We start from the raw sequence: 21,155 nt of genomic DNA, 5'->3' as shown, positions 1-21,155 counted from the left end.
GCACATTCCAATTGTACAGTTGACCAATCAGATCTCGGCGTTGGGACTACATGTTGTGCCTTAATTAAAGGGCTGTAACAGTGCAGTTTAGTCTGATGAAGGACTGAAAGACGATAATAAGAGAAAAAGAAATGCATTTAAATATGTCATGATGAAAGATCAGAGATTAAAGAGTTTAAAACATGAAAAAAAAAAAAAAAAAAAGAGAGGAGGTGAAGAGAGGTGGTGAGAAAGCGAAAGAGAGGCAGTTGTTGTTCCGGTGTCACTCAAGGCCTCCCTCAGGAGTGTTTAGACCTTTAAAATCTCCTCTTTTTCCGCAGGCCGCTAACAGTCCAATCACCCGCTCCTCCTTTTCCTCCTCCTCTTCCTCCTCCTCCCGCTCTTCATCCCTCCATCTTCATCCTCCTTGAACCCCAGCGCTGCTCAGTTTCCTCCCCTCCATCCCTCCTTCACCTTCATGCCTCTCTCTGTTTTCCTTCTGTCCTTCCTTCCTCTGTTCCTTTGATTTTTGTTTTTGTTTTTTCCTCATCAACCCCCTCTCCTCTTTTGTTTCCGTTCCCACAGACTCTCTCCGGTCCTCATATTCTTTTCTCGTCCTTCCGTCTGCTTCCCACCTTCCCTCCAACGCCGAGGCTGCTATTTATACATCGACTAACTGTACGTGAGTGTGACGTTCAGAGAGAGAAGCAGGCAGAATGAAAGGAAGAATGGGATTTTGGTTTTGGTGTTTTGTTGTGTGCGCGAAACAAATTTCATTCGCCCGAATCTGACGGTAACGTTCCTTCAGTTCCTGTCGTTTTGCATCGCATCAGCGGTTCCGCAGGAAAAACCTGTTCCTCTTTACGTTCTTCGGCAATTTTTGTCAAAACATTTGATTAGGACAACTTTAAAAAGTGTAAGGCAGTCATTCAGTTTTCAAGTACTCACTTCTCGAAATGGCATTTTATGGATGGGTGAACAACAGCACTCGCCTGTACTTCTGGCTATAAACTAATTTCAGCAGTTATTGTTGTTACGACTCGCCATCTCCTGCAGGGCTCTTGGGATTTTTTACATTTTCAGATCTCTGCACTGAAAAAAAAAAGAAAAAACAAAAGCTTGTCGAAATTACAAGAAAAAAACAAACACTGAATTTGAGGAAATAATGACTTAATGGTTTCCGTGCAGCTTGTTAATTTTACTGGACAAGAAATCTTAAAATATGATAGTTCCAGTCATCTCTGATAAGTGCTCAAAGGGGAAGGTGGGTTGGGAGGACAAAACCCATCTTTGATTCAATGCCAGACTTTAATCTTTATCACTGCAGCTTCAAAATGAAACCATCCACACACACTGGTGGTGGAGTTCTGCCTGCCATTCACAGAATATACACATGAATTTCACGTGTGCCAAAACTCGTGTTATCACCCGTGATGGGAAACATGTATTTTGCACATGGGAAACGTGGTTATCGAAGCCCATGTAGGACATGTAAAAGAATTTCCCACAGGTTTTCCCCATTTTGTCATATGTTGCAACATGTGGTAAACATGCGCCATACATTTAATCACGCGTGTCCCATGTGGAAAACATGTAACTCGTGTTTGTTTGTTTTTTAAATGGGAAGGACATTGTGGATTTTTTTATATTATGTTGTGTTTGCTATTTGTAATGTTTGTCGTCAGCATGTGGACCAGAGGAACGAGGAACTGAACTACTGTCCTTACAAATTGCTGCTCTACCATCTGAGCCACATCCTTTCAAGTTTATTGACAACTGAGGGTAGTCTGGAAGTCTTTACAGTTCAAGTTTCAAAATGTTCCATAGTTTTTCAAAATGTTGCAACCTTGTGTATTCGGGGCAGCCGGATTGTAACCGGTGTTATGTAGGATTTTATTCAGATGTCATTAAATGGGATGGTGGTCGTAGTTCTTTTGAGGATTTAAGAAACAAAACTGCTGTTGTGATATTTTCTGAATAAGAAAATGGGAGGTTTCTCATATTTGTGGTATAAAGAATACAGTATCTGGGACTCCTGCACATTTTCTGCAGATATCTCTGGCTTTGGAGCAGCATGTTTCCGATCTGAGGTTATTCAACCAACCTGCCCTGTGTTTATAGTTTGTAATCTCTCTCTGCTCACCTCTCAGCCTCACCTCTCGAGGCGGATGTTCTTCCACCTCCGAGTCTCCTTCTGTCTGAGGTTTTCTTTCTGTTAAAAGGGAGTTTTTTTCTTCCCGCTATTGCTCATGTGAGAATTGTTGAATTATTGGCTTTCTCTGTTGTTATGTTATGAAGTTCTGTTGTAAGGACCTTACTGGGCACCCTGAGATGAATCTTGTTGTCATTTAGTGCTATATAAATAAAAGTGAATTGAATTATGCCTGGGCAAGAGCCACTACTGATGTTATTAGTTCCAGTTGTGCTTTACTTGCAATGTCAAGTCGACATGTCTGCAGTAAAACTAAAGATAAGGAAAAGAAAATCTAATTTATTTGAGAATGTTTTCCACATTTTTTTAAAAGCTTTACCATGACAGAAAAAGTTTAGGAACCGTTTAAAATCTTCACAGAGAGAAACTGCAGTTTTGTTCGACACTGAAAATTGAAAATCGTACATGTGTGTGACGCATCTGTTTTTTCGAGTATGAGTAAGTGAGTCCTCACCATCATTTTGAAAGGCCGGGATGCCAAGTAAAGTTATTTTTGTCTAATTGCGTGGTTTTAGATGCAACATCTGTGGATTTCTTTTTTTTTTTAATCCGAGCCACTTACAAGTAGCATCTTCCAGCTCTCAGAGAGAATGTCATTTACAGACGAGGGTACGTTTATTTTCCTACAAGGCCAAGAGTACCAGCATGCAAAAAGTGATGCTTGAACGCTTTTCTGAATCCTAATTTAAGAAAATTGAAGAAAATTGAAGAAAATAATGAAGAATCTGAGTTCAATTCATGTTTTTTTTGTATTGTTTTTTGTTTTTTTACGGTTTATGTTTGATTTCATGTGATGCTTCGAGGTTTAAGTGTCCCACTCAGTGACACGTGATCTGAAAAAGTAACGGCCGCCTTGAGAATAACAACGAGCACTTCTCCAACATTATAAACAGTAAAGTACTTGTTTTGTTGTAGAGCATGACTCTTTGTTATCTTTTTTTTATTTTATTTTTTTTAAACCAAATGTGTGTGGTTTTTTTTTTCATCCATGTTGTGTATCAGGGAAAGATAGTTAAGTGCAGGCCTAGGGCACAATGTGTTTCTCTGATGGCTAATACAGCCCACACACTGCAGCGTTTTGGTACGGGAGAGCGATGGAGCACTTTAGACAGGCATTGTTGTTTCAATTTTATTTAAATTGCATGTGATACAGTAGCAATTTCTCACCGCTTGAGTGTCACTTATAGATAATAGCATTATTTCTGCAGATTTGGGGTGTTTTTTGCACCCAGGCGACAGAGAGCGAAACAGACAGGAATAGACAGATCTGAACAGGAGTGAAGGTCTGCTCTAGTACGCCGGCGAATTCCCACCCACTTGTTTTTTACATCTAAAAAGTACTGCAACAGCCAGCTCAGCCCAGGCTATTGATCTAACGGTATAAATGTTTGATAATTCAGATAAATATTCTACAACTCCAGCAGGAACCAGCACCGACTCGCTGACGAGGAAATTGAGCTGCCTGTTAGATAATCATGGAAATCTAATGGATGGACACGAATGAAAGTGAAAGGTGCAGTTCTCCGAAATTTGAGTGTGGAGCTGGAGACGAGGAAGTGCTGAAGCCCGGGAGAAACAGGACGGGTCAGCGGGTGTGTTGGCTCACAGCTGTAATCAAACATACATGTGGGAGATTTGGCAAGTTGCTGCATTTGTCTAACAAATACAGTCACGTGGTAACGGTCATAAATTTGTGATTTAAAAAAACTTTTTTTGGGATGTTGTGCTTCTTCTTTATGACGCAATTTAAAGTTGAGCAGGAATCTGAGCTGAAGTTACAAGCTGCGATGTTATGTTGAGATATTTATCCAGACAGATATGATGAAAATATTGAGCGAAGGTGCCATCAAACAGCAGAGTGCAAATATTTCCCCATGAATCACGTCACCAATCAAGAATGTAGTTGGACGAGTTCACAAAATGCGAGATACGATATGTGTTGACTACGTTGTACCTCCAAGTCTGAGGTTCTTGTTCGCAGGTGAGGGGAAGACGAAGCAGGAGATTGACAGGCGGTTCGGGGGCGGCTGTAACGGTAAAGCTGGATCTGCGCTGGACCGTTTTGGTGAAGAGGGATTCGGAAGGCGAGGCTTTCAATTTACCGGTCGGTCTACCTTCTGACGCTCACCTGTGGTCACCAGTTCTGGGCAGTGACCTATAGAATAAGATGGCGGTTACAAGCGGCTGAAATGAGTTTCCTCCGCCGGGTGGCCGAGCTCAGCCTTAGAGAGACGGAGCTCCGACATCTGGAAGGAACTCGGGAGTAGAGCCGCGACTCTACTTCACGTCGAAAGTAGTCAGCTGAAGTGGCTTAGAGGCTTTCTGGGCACGCCCGACTGGGAGGAGATCTGAGGGTGGACCCACAACAGGCTGGAGGGGTTATGTACACTGCCGTTCAAAAGTTTGGGGTCACTTCGAAATTTCGTTGTTTTACCTGAAAATATACACGAAATGAGTTTAAAAAGGAAGAAATGTCATTGATAAAGTTAGAAATAATGAATTTTTTTTTTAATTGAAATAATACTTGTGTCTTTCAACTTTGCTTTCATCAAAGAATCCTCCATTTGCAGCAATTACAGCCTTGCAGACCTGTGGCATTATAACTGTCAATTTCTTAAGGTAATCTAAAGAGATTTCTCCCCATGCTTCCTGAAGCACCTTCCACAAGTCGGATTGGCTTGATGGGCACTTCTTGCGTACCATACGGTCAAGCAGCTCCAGACCATCGCATTGCCTCCACCATGCTTGACAGATGGCGTCAAGCACTCCTCCAGCATCTTTTCATTTGGCCTGCGCCTCACGAATGTTCTTCTTTGTGATCCGAACACCTCAAATTTAGATTCGTCGGTCCATAACACTTTTTTCCAGTCTTCCTCTGTCCAGTGTCTGTGTTCTTCTGCCCATCTTAATCTCTTCTTTTTATTGGCCAGTCTGAGATATGGCTTTTTCTTTGCAACTCTGCCTGGAAGGCCAGCATCCCAGAGTTGCCATTTCACTGTTGACGTTGAGACTGGTGTTTTGCGGCTACTATCTAATGAAGCTGCCAGTTGAGGACCTGTGAGGCGTCTGTTTCTCAAACTAGACACTGTAATGTAATTGTCCTCCTGCTTAGTTGTGCACCGTGGCCTCCCACTCCACTTTCTATTCTGGTTAGAGCCAGTTTGCGCTGCTCTGTGAAGGGAGTAGTCCACAGCCTTGTACGAGATCTTCAGTTTCTTGGCAAATCAGCTGTATACAGCTACAGTAGTCATTTACAACATTAATAAGGTCTACACAATATTTCTGATCAATTTGATGTTATTTTAATGGCCAATACATGTGCTTTTCTTTCAAAAACAAGGGAATTTCTAAGTGACCCCAAACTTTTGAACGGCAGTGAATCTCATCGGACATCGGAACGCCTCAGGATCACTTTGGATGAGCTGGAAAATGTCGCAGGGGGGAGAGAAGAGTGGGGAAACGTCCTCGACCTGTCCCGCTATAAGAGGAAGAAAACGGGTAGATGGATGGCAGCTACGATGTGGTGGCGGTTAAAGAAACCTCCCGGGTGTGGCCAGTAAACCAAAAGCTACGTTAACATGGACGGATCATGAACTTTAAACACTTGGTTGAGGGCACAATACTTCACGTTTAGATTTGACAGCATTCAGACACCAAAGTTTAAGAGCAACCTGTCTTCATTTGTTCGTCTCCCTCCGAAGTCACGCGACCATTCGGCCGTTGTCATATCCCATGCATGCAAACTGCAGCTCAGACCAGAGTGAAGTCTATTGGATTTGACTTGTGCAGCATCATCCTGTTAAACCCTTCCTTTTAAGTACTCCCACTCTACTTCCCAGTGCCTGTTTTCCATTTCTCTGAGGACCCCGTAGAGGCAGCGTCTCCCTAAAACCTGTTGCTACGATCCCTCTCACCTCTTCAGTCGCTTTAAATGGAACCAAACAGAAGCACAAAGGCAGATCAAACATTCACAAAAATCTGGTTGTCTCTCTTACAGTTTGCTCTGCTCTTCATATTCAAATCCTCTCCACTGATAGTTTTGGCTTCAGACTGATAATAGCCTGGTGGTTTTTTTGGGTGCTTCAGTAGTTTGGTGACTAATATATTTCCATATTAATGCAAGTGAATTTCCTTCCCTGTGTCTAACCATCATATTACCAGGCATTGCCTGTCTTTTTAATTCTTTTATTTTTTGGGGGGGGCTCTCTGGTGGAACGGAGCTGTTTTTGAGCCGTGGGTGGATGTCGAAAGCAAAATGCTTCCTTATCAATAGTCAAATTCTAGACAGTTATATGGAAAAACTTGGGTTTTTTCGTTGTTTTTTTTATGATATTTGGCTGCTTATTAAAATTTCCAGACATTTGCGTTCAGTTTTGAAACCGTTTATGAAAGTAGGCGGATGGCAACACGACGTGCTGTTTAGCACCTTTCGGTTTGCCTGCAGTGAAAACAACAGGTGAAGATGGCGCCTGACGCTGTCTGTTTGTTCAGGAACGCTGTGTGAGTGTGGAAGTGTGTTTACCGGGAGATCGTTCACGGCAGGATTTTTTTTTTTTTTGCATCTCATCGCTTCCTCCATCCCGTCTTCAAGCCTCTCCTTTCAGCCAATCACGGTTCCTGCAGCAAACTCCGCCCCCGTCCATGTGGTGTCATTTCTCATGCGGCAAATATGGTAAACTTTTGACAACGCTGTGACATTGTGACATACATTTAATGAATTTTTGTGACACGCTTGTTCACATGCACTGGAGGAGATTGCATTTACTCGTGTGTGTGTGTGTGTGTGTGTGTGTGTGTGTGTGTGTGTGTGTGTGTGTGTGTGTGTGTGTGTGTGTGTGTGTGTGTGTGTGTGTGTGTGTGTGTGTGTGTGTGTGTGTGTGTGTGTTTTGCATCTCCAGCTGTGAGGAAAGGCAGGTGTCCACCTCTCTCTTTGTCTCCCTCCATCTGGCTCTCCTTTTGCCATCATTGTGTATTCGTCCTGCTTCCCTCATCCGCTGCGTCCTTTTCCTCGCCTTCTCTTCTTTTTCCTCACCTCCTCTTCTTTTTCCTCACCTCCATCTTCCTCTCCCTCCCTCCCTCCCTCTTCTCCTTTCTTCATGTTCCTCTTCATCTCTCCTTTGTTTCCCCTCTCCTTCCACGTTATTCGTTTTCCTCCCTCGCTCTGTCCTCAGTCTGCGTCTGTGATCATGCATAATTGAGACTTGCTCCCTCTTCTGTCTGTGACTATTGTGGCAGACGTGGTAACTATGTGGTAAAACTCTCTCTCTCTCACACACACACACACACACACACACACACACACACACACACACACACACACACACACACACACACACACACACACACACACACACACACACACACACACACACAGTGGCCAGTCCCATCTCAGTGGATTTACCCATAATATGAATATGCAAAATCAGACTTATGTTCACCTAATCTTTCCATCCATCCACCATCCACCTATCCATCTGTCCATCTGTCTGTCTCTCTCTCTATCTGTCTTGTCTGTCCATCCATCCGATCTGGCCATCCATCTGTGACTGTTAAGGTTGGAACAGAATGCCACCTGCTGGCCATGAAGAGCAAGTGCATCCTAACTGGTGATCTCAGACAGAAACTAACACCGGCTGAACAAACGTCGATATTTCCTGCAACTCTGCAACCTAGAATACATGTAATTTAATTTTTACTTCATTTCTTTTTACATATATATGAAATTTGCACAAAACGCTGAGATCATTAAAATATGACCTTTAAAACAGCCAAAGGCGACTTTTCTCTCTTCCAACGCTTAATCCACAGATTTCATTAATAGTTTATTCAGGAGAAAGGTGTTATTTGGGTTAACTGAACTGGATTTCTTTTCATTTTTATCTCATATTTTGTATCCTGATATATCTTCTTCGAGTCCCTTTGGGGCTTGTGGTTGTCAGATCTGGGAATTTGATGGTAAAGGATGGAGGGAATCAGTTCTGGCAAATGAAGAAGGGTCTTTGTAAAAGTGATGAAAGAACGTGTTTGTAATGATGCAAAATTGTTTAAAATGTACACAATCACATTTTTCAACAACTGCAATTCAAGTATCCACTGTAGTTTTTTGGTTGTTGTTTTTTTTGCAGTACGAGCAGTGGAGATTGTTTCATACGTAAACATTAGCTCAATATGTGCTAAATGGATAGAAATCACAGGGTTTATTATAGTTGTTGCTCTCTGTGTTTACTTCAGTGGTAGAGATGAAATGCAATTTCATTTTTTGGTTAGAAAGGACCGAACAACCTGTGAAAAGCATTCAACCCTCTCCTGTGTTGTCTCTGGCAAACGCACCGCGATGGTCGATGACTGAGCACAACGATCCGCGGCGGGTGTCGAGTGCCGCGTGCAGCTGCTGTCAGCCTTTTTTCTTCTTCTTTTAAATAAGAGCAAACAGTAATGAGAGGCTTTTTACAGTTGATTCAGATACCACCGCCTTCTGAAAATTATGAACAGGCTGTTAATCGACGGGAAATGTCGAGGTCAGCGACAGACGCCGCTGAAGATTTATGGCACTCAAGAGTGTTGGTGTGTGACGGGGAGCTCAGAGCTGCTTCCATTTGAACAGAACTCATGCATTCTTTATGTTTATATGACTTCGATGTGACCTTGTGATGGCGCCTGCCGTGCCGACACTAACTAGAAACTTGAGTCCTGACTCCACGTTGCATTTCTTCTTTGGTTTCTTGTGATGATTCATTTTACTAATAGAAAAAAAAAAACAGGCTGATATTTGTTGTTTGCTTTACATGTTCTATGAAAGACTCCTGAGTCACACTTCAAGACGCATAAAAACCTGAACGGTGCATGTCAGACACATTAATGTGCCAGAGGAAATGGAAATGACTCGGTAATAACAGGATATTTCTTTTCTCTCTTCTCTCTCTCTCTCTCTCTCTCTCTCTCGTCCGTCGCGCCGTATAAGAAGAGGAACGACAGCTCGTCGAAGGTCCGTCAACAGGTGCAGTGATTGGAGGCATCCTCGGAAAGAGAGAGAGAGAGAGAGAGAGAGAGAGAGAGAGAGAGAGAGAGAGAGAGAGAGAGAGAGAGAGAGAGAGAGAGAGAGAGAGAGAGAGAGAGAGAGAGAGAGAGAGAGAGAGAGAGAGAGAGAGAGAGAGAGAGAGCGCCCTCATCTTCATCTCCATCATCATCGGCACTGTCATCTTCGTCCGCAAGCGCCAGGAGGACGGAGAGTAAGTCTGCATTTGCAATAGCACAGCGAGTAGTCCCGACCCAGAGATCTGATTGGTCAACTGTACATTTGGAACGTGCTCAAATCATCGTGACGTCACACCGAGCTCATCACTAAAAAATATCACTCCGCCTTCTCAATGGAAATATATAATGGGAATTGAATTTCATATAATATGCAATATGTTGTTTTTACTTGTTATAGGTTTATTAAATGTGACCCATTTGGAAAAATGGGGTCTCTTTTGGTCCTTTTTGGTCCCTCCGAGCACCCGTACCATAAAACACCACGGATAGTCACGCACTTAAAATCCTAGCGCCGGCTAACTTGACACAGCGCTACTATCTTAAAAATACACGAGCCCATTGATTTCTTTTTTCAGCAGGTATCTTACTGACAAAGAGATTGAGCTAGCTGAGCAGTTTAGTGTTTCTATGTTCTGTATTTATTCAGTTTGAGTAAAGATCTCTAGAAAACATTAAAACGGGCTAGATCTCGTCTGTGTTGCTAGGGTCGTTGCTAGGGGTCGGCGAACATTGCGTTAAGAGTCTACTGACGTGACTGACTGTTTTCCAGTCGTTAGTCATATCCCATATGTGTTGCCATGGAAACGGAGATCACGCAAATTGCCCCACGATATGAAAACATTTTGATCACATATATTATTTAGTCAGTAACTTGTTTTATGGGCTAATTGCAGTGTTACACAACCGACCCGCGGGGACGAAGACTCATTTAGACGTATCGTATGCAGTAGTATTTCGGTGACAAATCCTGACCTGAAGTTTTTTAGCACGAGGCCGCCGGGAGACTCCCCCCCCCTCCCCAACATGCTGAGCTCTAAGCTGCCCTGCACTGCAGCTGTATTTATGAGGTTATGAAGTCAATGAACAAAATAAACAGTGTGTTTCCTGCCCGTACTTGCTGAGTCAGGGGTTAATCAAATTCAGTCGCAGACACATTGCCGACGCTCTAATATGCAGCCACTTACTTTGACGTAATGATAGAATGAGATGGAATTCGTGATGATTACTCAGCATAAATCATTAACCATAAATAATGACTGCAAAGTTTAAGGTTCATAAAATGTACAATATTAATGGCTGGCAAGTGCTTAATAAGTCAGTCTGATTCATGAAAGGAGCTCAACCTCTGTCCTCTGCTGTGAACATAAATTACCGCAAAATTACATTTCATTGTGCTTCAAACATGATTTATTGCCCATTTGGTTCCCATTGTGGCATTTACAGAGTTTGCACCCAGGATGCAGGGTTGTTGTGTTTTTTTTAAAGCACAACAAAAAGCAAAAAATGTATGTGGAAATAACCATCTTGGAAGATGAAGGGTCCATGAAATGGCAGCAAATAAACTGAAAACAAAAAAGTGCATCCAACACATAGCACCTAACGGACACACTGTCTTTTTTTCAGCATCTTCAGCAGCTTCATTTATGTGATCAGCAAATGTAAATTCACAGTCAGATAAGTTGTTAATACTTTTAAACACCAATTAAATTTGTCTCACTTGGGTTTAAGGTTTAAGCCTGTGTCAGACTAATAAACAGGAATGAACCAGATTATCTTTCAGCAGCAAGAAGTTTGAAGATAAGCAGGTGAATCTTAAACCTGCATTAATATTTGAACATAAAACACAACATTAGAAATGTCGTGGAACGCTGCAATCACGAGAGAGAAAATACAAAACACTTGTAGCAGTTGTCTGAAAATCCACTACAGCAAAGCGTGAAATAGACACGCCAGTCCACTACAACAAGGCGTGAAATAGACACGCCGGTCCACTGCAACAAAGCGTGAAATAGACACGCTCTGGGCTGTTTAGGCGTGAAAGCGTCAAACCTTGTGGAGTAGTAGGTGCGGATTTGGGGCTTTTCCAGGGCAGATAGTTAGAATGTTGCCATGGAGACGGTGGAGTGATATTTTCTAGATGATAAACTCGGTGTGCTGTTATGCTGATTTGAGCACGTTCCAAATGTTCAGTTGACCAAACAGATTTCTTGATCGATGCTAGTTGTATGATAAAAAATATCAATGAAAGCAAATAATTATGAATTGATGATTAGCATATGAATAATGATAAAACATAAATTTACTGTCAGACAATCTCTGATGTATTAGACTGTTTGCTGGCTTCTCGCCAACAGAGATAAAACTAAAGTAAATATTTAATTTACAATCATCAGGAGGCCAAAAACACGACTCCTTGTGAATGAATGTACCTGGTGGAAGTTTGGGTTGATGTTTTCTTGCTCCAGACTGTCCAAAAGAATTAAAATAAATACAGTAAATGTGAAATACTCACAAGCTGTCCAATTTAACCACTGACACGTCTGCGTTTGTAGGCAAAGCACTTCAATTCTTCTGTCCTTCAGTGTATCTACCACACTAAAGTCTTTCTTTTTCTCGCAGTAATTGCCAAATTTTGTCTTAATGGAATCTGGATTGAATCATGGCACAATGGGACATATTTAGAGCTCAATATTTCAAGACCTTTTTTTTTTTCTTTTTTTTTTTCATTTCTGCGCTCTCACAGTAGCACAACTTGTTTCTCTGTTAAATAGAGAGAAACCCGATGTCTTAACGAAGTGGAGATCAATACCACATTATCTTTATCGTTTGTCCAATCAGGGGCCCACCCAAGCACAAGCCACCTCCCCCCGTGAAGGCCGGCAGCTCAACGGAGATGGTGAGTGGTCGGCATGGCATCAAATCAATCCTCGTAGTCACGGCGACTGTATTCTCCTTACACACAAACACACAGACGCACACACAGTCCATTTGGGCAGTCACAATCTGGCTAATGGTTATTGATTGGAGATCTAAGTTGGCTTTGTGTGCCGAAATAATTAGCTTGCTTTGTAAAGAGCTCCATTAGAGCACTCCTTCCCTCTCCGACTTCCTTATTTTACTCCATCGTTCTATCACATGTTGCCGCGCTTCAAGCGCGTTATGTAACGACACTAAAAGTGTATAATTTCATGTTGATTAGACGTATGAAAGACCTTTAAATGGATATAAATGCTTTCGGCTGAAAAAGGGTGGTTCACTGGGTCCAGCAGGGAAAGATCATCAGACATTTACGGGGTTCAGTACAAAGTGCCGTCTGTGGAACATAACCAGGAGACTGCATTATCTCTGCAGCTCCGTTTTTATGTTCAAATCAAAGCCGGTGTCTTTGAGGGCAAGTCTCAGTCAAGTCACAAGTGTTCTGGTGAATTTGAACATTTTGATAATCGAGTTGTTATCAGTCTTATCTGAGATATGGTGCCTGGGCTTAATTATTGAATATCGCAGCTGTATGCAAATGCAAATTTAGAGGCAGTAAAGTTTTGAGTCTACATCTTATTTTGTTTGAGGAAATTTCACTGTTTGTTTTTCCATAGTTTGCATGAGCATTCCTATTAATTAAAATAATACTGTACTCGATTGTAACCGATTGCCACAGAAAAAAGTAATTGTAATAAACCTAGTTCTCGTTTAAAGTGTAACTTTTCCTGAGAAAGCGACCACTTTGGCCGTAAGTGTTTTTACAGGATCATAGCGGACTGTTTGCTGACAGAGTCAGCACTTATTAGACATCAAATTAAGTTTCACATGAACTTAAAAAATTAAGAAATTCAGTTTTTAGGTTTTAGGAAATTAAAAGCTCTTCTGTAATGCACACTTGCAAGCTTTTGTTTGCTGTAGAAAAGAGCCGAATTCTTCCTTATTCTACAAAATCTTCTAAATTGGACAATTAATTATAGACGGGCGATAAGTAAGTGGGTTTCGGTGATATTTCAAGCAGACTATTATCCCCAGTTTGTATCACGGATCTACAATCTCACAATCACTCATTTAGCCTATTTCAATGGAAAACAATGCTCATTATGCTGATTGTTGTCATTGTGTGCAAGAGGAAAAATAAAAGAGTTTTATACTGAGGAGATAAGGAAGAAAACAAATGTGCCAATCATGGTCAATGTAAAAGCTCCAGGACCATCGACAGGCAGACAGATCTTACTGTGACAACAGTTGCTCACATCAAATGTTGAGTTTAAGGGACCAATAAACCGGACGAAAGACGACCAATAGAAAAACAAAAAAATAACCAAATGAATCTTTGCTGAGGAGCTGAAACCATCAATTATGGCAAATTTAGGAGAGATTAAGATAATTTTATTGTATAAATCACACCGTACAATGAAATTCTTACTTTGCTGGTCGTCCCTAACCTAAACAAGAAAATATATATAAATATTTATAAAAATCTAACAAAAGAAATATCAAAGAATAAAAATAGAAATAGTTAAGTAGAATCCAAAAAAAAAAAAATTTTTAAGTACAGTATTGTGCAAGTAGCAGCAGAGAGCAGCAGTCTGGTGTGATTGACTGCTGGTCATAAAGTGCACGATGCATTATTGCACATAACAGTGTTGTAACGTGGTAGAACAGATGTCCACACGCTTGGAAACATGCAGCATATCATATCATTTTTATTCAAGTTTTTTTTTTTTTTTTTTAAGCTCCACCTGTGCGCATCTTAGTTGTTGGAGCTCCACCTCCTGGTAAATGTAGTTGTGTAGATGTGCCTAGGTGTGGTGCATACTGACAATGATAGGAATAAGGTTGCTTTTTTTTTTTTTTTTTACCTGCCTGACCGAAAGCTGAAAGCTTTATTGTGTGAGGAAAAAGTGACCACAGAAACCTTCAAAACAGATACAGGCTGACATCTGCGGTCAAAGTACAGCAGAGTCTGATGTGAAAGAAGAACCAGGAAGAAGCTGCTGTCGAAGGAGAAACATAAAAAAAAAATCATCCCCGACTGCGGTTTGCTAAAATGTTGACGAGCCGTAAACGCTCCTGGAGAATATCCGATGGACAAACAGCCTGAGCGCTTTTTGTGAAGTGGCATCAGCTCTGTGTTCACCGCAGAAAAATGGAAACGTTTAAAACGAAAATCCCCACGATTAAACATGGAGGAGACTCATTTATGTTACGGGCTGACTGGAATCTGGCTACGATGCAATCAGAAGACTTGTTGGAGAAGAGAGCTGTTCAGTTCGGTCAAGAAAACTACAATTAAGAAGTCCACTTCAACTTATTTAGGAAAAAACTTTGGTTTTCCTTACATTAAAAAACACCATGAATTTCACATGTGCAAGAACTCAAGTGACCACATACAAATGTGAAACGTGTATTTTTCCCATCGCGAACGTGATTTCTGAACATTTTAATGTGTGAAGTCGATTCCAATGCAAAAATTGCGCCATATTCCCCCCCCCCATGTTATCACGTGTCGTAGTAAACATGTGCCATACGTGATCACACGTCTCATGTGCAAAACATGTGTTTTTTTTCCAGTTTTAAAATGTGAAGGCATCGCTCAAAACTCAAAAGATTTTTTTTTTACCGTTTATGAATTCAACTATTTATTTCCCAGTGCAGCAGTTTCCAGCTGTTCTTTAAACGGCTACGTCATCTCACTTTAAGTGATCTCTTCTTTCTTGTGAACACAAACTTCGTTTGTTTCAAGGTCGTCTCCTCTCTTCTGCACCTCACCGTTGTTTCCCTGTTTTCTGTTTCCTTGCTCTCATCTCCGTTTCGACGTGGTTCCGACGTGCGTGCAGCTCAACAAGCCGTCGGAGCCTCCGACAGCCACGGAGACGGCGCCTCTGAGCCCGGGAGAGGTTTACTACGAGCCCACGGGAAGGGAGCCCGTCACAGTAACTACAACGCGACAACACCAGCACTCACACTAACGCGCACACGACGTGTACAGAAGGACTTGTGTTCATGTGTCTAAAACCAACATTCAGCCGCGCAGTTGGGCTCCACATCTGTCTGGACAGCGGCGTGCTGCTGAGGGGGCGTCATGGTGTTTTCACTTTGTGCCAGTCATTCGAATGTTATTAACATGAAGCTTTATATAAAAAATATATATATATTTAAACCTAAAAATTTAAAGACGACACAACTTTCCGTATTATCCCATAATCCACCTGGTATGTAAATGAGTTCGGATCATTCCCGCTGAGAAAACCTCTGTATTCTTCATTGCATCGGATTTACATAAATACATTTGATTTTAAAATGATAAAAATGGCAGTTTTTGCCCTTCAACCTACGCTCAATAACCTGTCGTGATAAAGCAGAAACAGCCATTTTACATGAAGTATTCAGACCCGTTAATTGAGTACTTTTTAGAAGCCGCCTTTGGCAGCGATCACAGCGTTGAGTCCTCCTGGGTGAGTCTGTGGAAGATTTAGGCAGTTCATCATGGTACATCTGCTGTAGCGCCGTCAAATTGGTCTGGAAGCATCTGTGAATCTTTCTTCACGTCTCTCCGCAGATGTTCTTTTGGGTTTAAGTTTGTGTTTTTTTTGGTCGGGCCACTCGAAGCCGGTCAGAGACGAGTTCAAAAACCACTCCGGCAGTGTTTTAGTCGACTGCTTCGGAGCACTGTTGCGCTTGAAAGTTGAACTGTCGGCCCGATCTCAGGTCGAGTTACCCTCCGGGGAAGGTTTTCTTCAAGGACCCTTCACTACCATGATGCCACCGCCACCGTGCCTCACTGTGGGGTTGGTACTCATCAGCTGATGAGCAGTGCTCACTGTTATAGTGATATGGTGCTGAGAGTTTTGTCCAAAAAGTTGTTGTTTTTTTCCCTGACCGATGCAGTGCTGTTGAGATGGTTGACCTTTCAGCAGCCTCTCACATCTCCGCAGAGGATTTCTGAAGCTCCCTGAGAGTAGCCGTTGCGTTCTTTGGTCACCGCTTCAGTTACTCAATTTGACCGGACCGCCAACACCAGAAAAAGTCCTGGCGGTTGCAAGCTTTAGCTTGCTAAATCGTTTGCCTCCGTGGCTTCTAGATGCCGTCCACGTTACTGTTGCCCAGCAACAGTGCTTTTACGACTTAACCACTTGAACGCCGAGCGTTGAACATAACTTGACTTGAACATAAGTCTTTGAGGATTATTGAGTGTAAATTACAGGGCTGAACTGACAATTTTACCCATTTAAAATTAAATCTGAACACAATAGTTTTTTTCACAATATGAAAAGGTGTTCAGACGATTAACATGGCTGCGTTCGACCCTGCAGAACCTCGATGACGAGACCACCGGAGCCCCGAACGGCAAAGCCCCGCCGGTCCTGGAGAACTCGGCCAAGTACGACAACGTCAACGAGCTGAAAGACCGCGCAACTGACGGCCACCACGGCAACGACTTGGATTCGTCCAACCACGAGCCACCGGCTGCCAACATTTCCCGCGGCGAGAGCTTCGTATCTCCCGCCATGTATGTGTAGCCGAGGCAACCAGAACACGAGGTCGCCAGGCGTGCGGGCAAGTCCCAGATTATCTAAAATCAGCATGAAAAGCAAAAGGCGAGCACACTTTGTTTCCACACTAGAAAACCCTTTTATTGTAAACTATACTTTTAAAATGTTGAGCTTTTATCAAACACACGGTGGGTGTTTTCTGTTTACTGTTCTTTATCACGCTTCTTTAGTGGGATAAGTTGTTTTCACATTTACAGTGAAGCCGCTTGGGACTACTGGGGAACACGAGTGTTAACAACGATATCAAGCTTTCATTTTTTTTATTTTTTTTTTATTTTTTTACTTTGCCAAACTTGGGTGCCACTTATTGCAATTATCTTGCAAAAAAAAAAAAAGCTAAAATAAATTAGAAAATATCAAAGATTTCAAAGCAGTTTAGGATGCACACGGAGTAGTTGGTGATATCCGACGGGCCAGATAGCCACTGAAACCATATGTGCGTTGGATTTGATGAGGCGGGCTGTTAAGATAAGTTAATTACATGGTCCAGAGGTGTTGCAGTGTGGGCCAACTGGAATACTAATTACAAGCAAAGTTGATACAAGGCACTCAGCCTGTGGTACGCTTGCAAATCTAAATTTCCTACCAAGAAAAAAAAACCCAGCTTTTTCAGTGGATTCAGTGTATAAAATATGATATGCAACATTTCGTGCACACGAACACACAACGTCTCCAAATTATTGCTATGCGTGAGGCTGCCGGTCCCGAGATCTTCTGTTCACCGCCGTGGAAAGGGATTTTTTTTTTTTTTTTTTAATTTTACATCTTTTTCGTCGAGGATAAAACATCTGGCACTTCAGAGAAAGTAGAAAAATACCATCTTTGAAATCCTTTCAAAGAAACTCGTCTTTCACCATTTCAATTGCACAAAGCTCAGTACGGCATCGGGTCATCCGGCTCTGCGGGCTGCTTCAATTAATCAGTAAAGACGTTTCAAATTATCACGCTAACTTATCAGCTCTTACAAAAACTTTAAAAACAGAAAAAAGAAAAACCACCTGACTCTCTCTTGCCCATGCAGTCTACAATCCAATAAAGAAACATTCCACTTCATCATGTTGTCAGAGAGCTTCATCTGTCCCTGGACAGCGGCGACTATTCAAGCTGCTCGTTAGCGCTGACGAAAGGGAAGCGACATCTTTTTGAAGCTCTGCAGCCCGGCAATGATCTCCTCAATGAAATTCCATGATTTCCATTTGTTGTTGTCGATAAGCAGGAGTCGTTAAAGGTTGTCTGTTAGCGGAGCTGAGAGTCGGCTTACAGAAAAGCACACAGACACACCACAGGGTCTTACCGAAGAACACACGCAAACACCAATTTTAGTTTCCCGATAAATCGCATTATCAGCGTCGAGGAAACCGTATTAAGGAATGTTTTTGGAGAATGTGTAAATGCTCGGCATATATCAGAAGAAATACTGCCATTACAGCCATTTTAACAGATTTAAAATGGTCACAAACTCTGATATATGCAGAACATTTAGTCGGAAATGTGCGTTTTAGTCAAAGAACAAAAAAACCACTATGTCCAAATCAAACACCGGTCTTCATAGATGTCAGATGGTACCAAATGATGAACAGTGTAAATAGTATTGATAATAATTGATAAATAATATATTGTTGGTGAAATGTGTACACATAAAAAAAATAAAAATAATCAAGTGTATGTGTTCAGTGCCTCTGTACAGGGGAGATGGAAGTTTGTTAAATGTCAAATGAGCGGCTAAAAAAGTTTTAAAAAAACCAACAAAAAAACAGCGTATATTATTATTTAGCTTTTCACGGGTACACCAAGTTTGTCACTTAATACTAAAATGTTTTCAATATATAAAAAAAACAAAAATGGTGTGGATTTTACTCCTTGTTCATATTACTCTGCATGGCATGATCGGTGGCTTGTTGAAACACATTCCCAAGGCTGTTTGCGGAATAATCTTCATTTGTAAAAGCATTTCTGAATGTCAGAAAAGAAAACAGTTTTATTTTTTTTATTTTTTTTCTATTCGTCTCATCTATTACAGTCACCATGAGCACAAGTTCAATTTTATGTTGAGAGACCGGGATTCTTTTTATTTTTGTACATTCCTTTTGTATTTCGCGCACTTAATCTGAAAACGCAGTCGGCGTGGAATCGTCATGAGGAAGCAACGCACACACACACACACACACACAGAAATGCAATCTTTCCCTCGCTCGCTGCGCTTAATATCGAGCTCTCGCTTTTGAGGCCTTTCGAGCTCACGGAAATCTTCCTGAGTAATAATAAACAACGGGAAAGTCTGCAGCTGACCGACCTGCCGCGTCGTTTAAAAAAAAAATGGCCCACGGAAGCAGCGAGCTGGTGAACAAACTGCAGATCTGTGAACAGTTTGTCCAACAGGTGTAGAAGTTGATGGGGGCGGTTCAGGAAGAGCTGGAAACAGGAGGAGACGCACAGACATGGACATTCAGAATCACAGACAGCACGGAGGAAATGATAACAACCACAAAACAGACATTTCATCGCAGCTTTCCTTCTCTGCACAGCGGGCACCAAATACTTTTACTTTTTCAGACGAATGACAATCATATGTTAATATTTAGCTTTTGTTTTGGTCATTTATAGTTTTTGTAGAAGTTCCACTTTATCCTGCGTGGTGAACTGAAACACCGCAGCACCATCATTTGTACTTTTTTTTTTTTTTTTTTTTTTTTTTTTTTTTTTTTTTGCTGATTACTCAGCAGGTAAATCCTCGTTCAGAGACTGCTGCTCGTGCTCGTGCACGGAGCAGCAGAAAGATTTAACCCTCACGAGTGACTGGTACAAATTTCATCGCTCGATCATCATCGCTTCCTGAGTTACGCGCGTTTATTTCAGGTACGTGAATCATCGCCGACGCACCCGGAACGCCGCTCGCAGAAACGAGTGTAACCCGGGAACCGATGATGACCGAGTGACCACACTCGTACCGGTTCCTCATTCGTGTTGCGTCTTACTGCTGCAGTCGTCTCGCAACTTATCCATTTACCTTCGTGTTGGATTAGTCGTAATGCAAATGTTGCGTCAGCTTCAATATTTGGTCGTTTTTTTTTTGGTAACGTTAATGTGCTGAATAACTTACAGGATAAATCAGGACTTCTGCGATAGCAAAGTTAATTTTTGTATGTGTGCTTTTTGTTATGAAGACTAAAGTTTACTCTAATTTAAAGGGAATGTTTGCATGCTGCATGGACCTATGGGGGTGGGGGAAGCTATTTATTTGACCACATTAAGATGCATTCAGTTTTTTGACTCGCTTACACGGTGCAGTGTCAGACAATCATATAGGATGTGTTTTCCAGCCCTGCCGCAGAATAAAAACTCAGTCATAAAAAAAGGGGGGGAGGGGGGTAATGTGATGGTTTTCCTGTATTGTCTGTAAATTAATTTCCCCAAAATGAATGCACATTTAGTTTCCCGCGGATTAATGCGTTTGCCACCGGGCTCTTAATAGATGAAGCAAAAGGGGAGAAGACAATCATGGAGGCCTATCAGCGACCAATGACTCAGCACACGTTCAGTTATGAGTTTCAGCTCCGCCGTCTCATTCGGAGGGAGGGGGAGGGGGGGGGTCATTCAGTTTTTACCCAGAGCCTCACGTTTAATAGAGTTGCTTCATCGGGAGATATCTGGAATTAGATTCTTTAACATCTCCGGGAAAAGTCACGAAGTCGACTCCGGCGATGGAAGCTGCACAGAAATATCTTTTAAATCAGGAGAGCTCCGCGGCTGTACGACGTGATGCTGTGATTTCAGATGGATGAGTCCGATAACGGCTCAGGGTTCGACCCTTCTGTGGAGGTGCAGCGGTGCATCCGCTCCCCCCCCTCCTCCCCCTTCCTCCTCCACCCCACCCCGTGTTACAGGATCGATCCCAGAAACACAAGCTGTGAATGTCGGCGATAACGTCTGAATCCACTCCATCATCTACCCTCTTTTCTTTTCTTTTTTTTTTTTTTTTCATTTATTTATTTATTTTTCCTCTCCAATCTCTCTCGGTGATCCATTGTCATCTCAGCTTTTCATCACGGAGCCAGACGTGCCTTCTTTATGTTATTTTTAGCTTTTTCAATTCTCACATTTCTTCTCTGACGACGGGACAGACGATGAAACGGGACACACACACACACACACACACACACACACACACACACACACACACAGGATGGGTTTGACATCGATGATGGCAATGCTCAAAAAAAAAAAAAAAAAAAAAAAAGAAAACCAACAACACTGGAGATGTTACCATATTTGTGAGTGTTAATTGATTTTCTTGCCTTTATTTTGTGTACCACAGATCATTTTGTATGCTTTTTTGGGGGAATCTTATTGTACATGTTTTACAAATCATTGTCTTGTCAAATAAAATGTAAACC

The 21,155-nt window shown here is 41.9% G+C and overlaps 1 protein-coding gene across 2 annotated transcripts in view; it reads left to right on the top strand.

Moving 5' to 3' along the window:
• The window catches only part of LOC138633098 (poliovirus receptor-like), a 285,894-nt gene extending 268,139 nt beyond the window's left edge, over positions 1–17,755 (top strand). Inside the window, exons 7-11 of one of the 2 annotated variants that reach the window (XM_069719134.1) lie at positions 9,156–9,213; positions 9,352–9,420; positions 12,065–12,122; positions 15,046–15,141; positions 16,522–17,755. In XM_069719134.1, coding sequence (XP_069575235.1) covers positions 9,156–9,213; positions 9,352–9,420; positions 12,065–12,122; positions 15,046–15,141; positions 16,522–16,728 — 488 coding nt within the window. In that variant the 3' untranslated portion in view covers positions 16,729–17,755. Of the gene's footprint in view, positions 1–9,152; positions 9,214–9,351; positions 9,421–12,064; positions 12,123–15,045; positions 15,142–16,521 lie in introns of both variants that reach the window. The other variant, XM_069719132.1, reaches the window with a different exon arrangement.
• Positions 17,756–21,155: the final 3,400 nt, after the last annotated feature.

This window comes from Brachyistius frenatus, unplaced genomic scaffold, assembly GCF_029030835.1.
Source record: "Brachyistius frenatus isolate BFR_SWC_R1_liver_20210118 unplaced genomic scaffold, ASM2903083v1 Contig_207, whole genome shotgun sequence".
In the NCBI taxonomy this organism is placed as follows: Eukaryota; Metazoa; Chordata; class Actinopteri; family Embiotocidae; genus Brachyistius; species Brachyistius frenatus.
The sequence above is the reverse complement of the archived record's forward strand: the minus strand, read 5'-3'. Positions and strand labels throughout refer to the sequence as shown.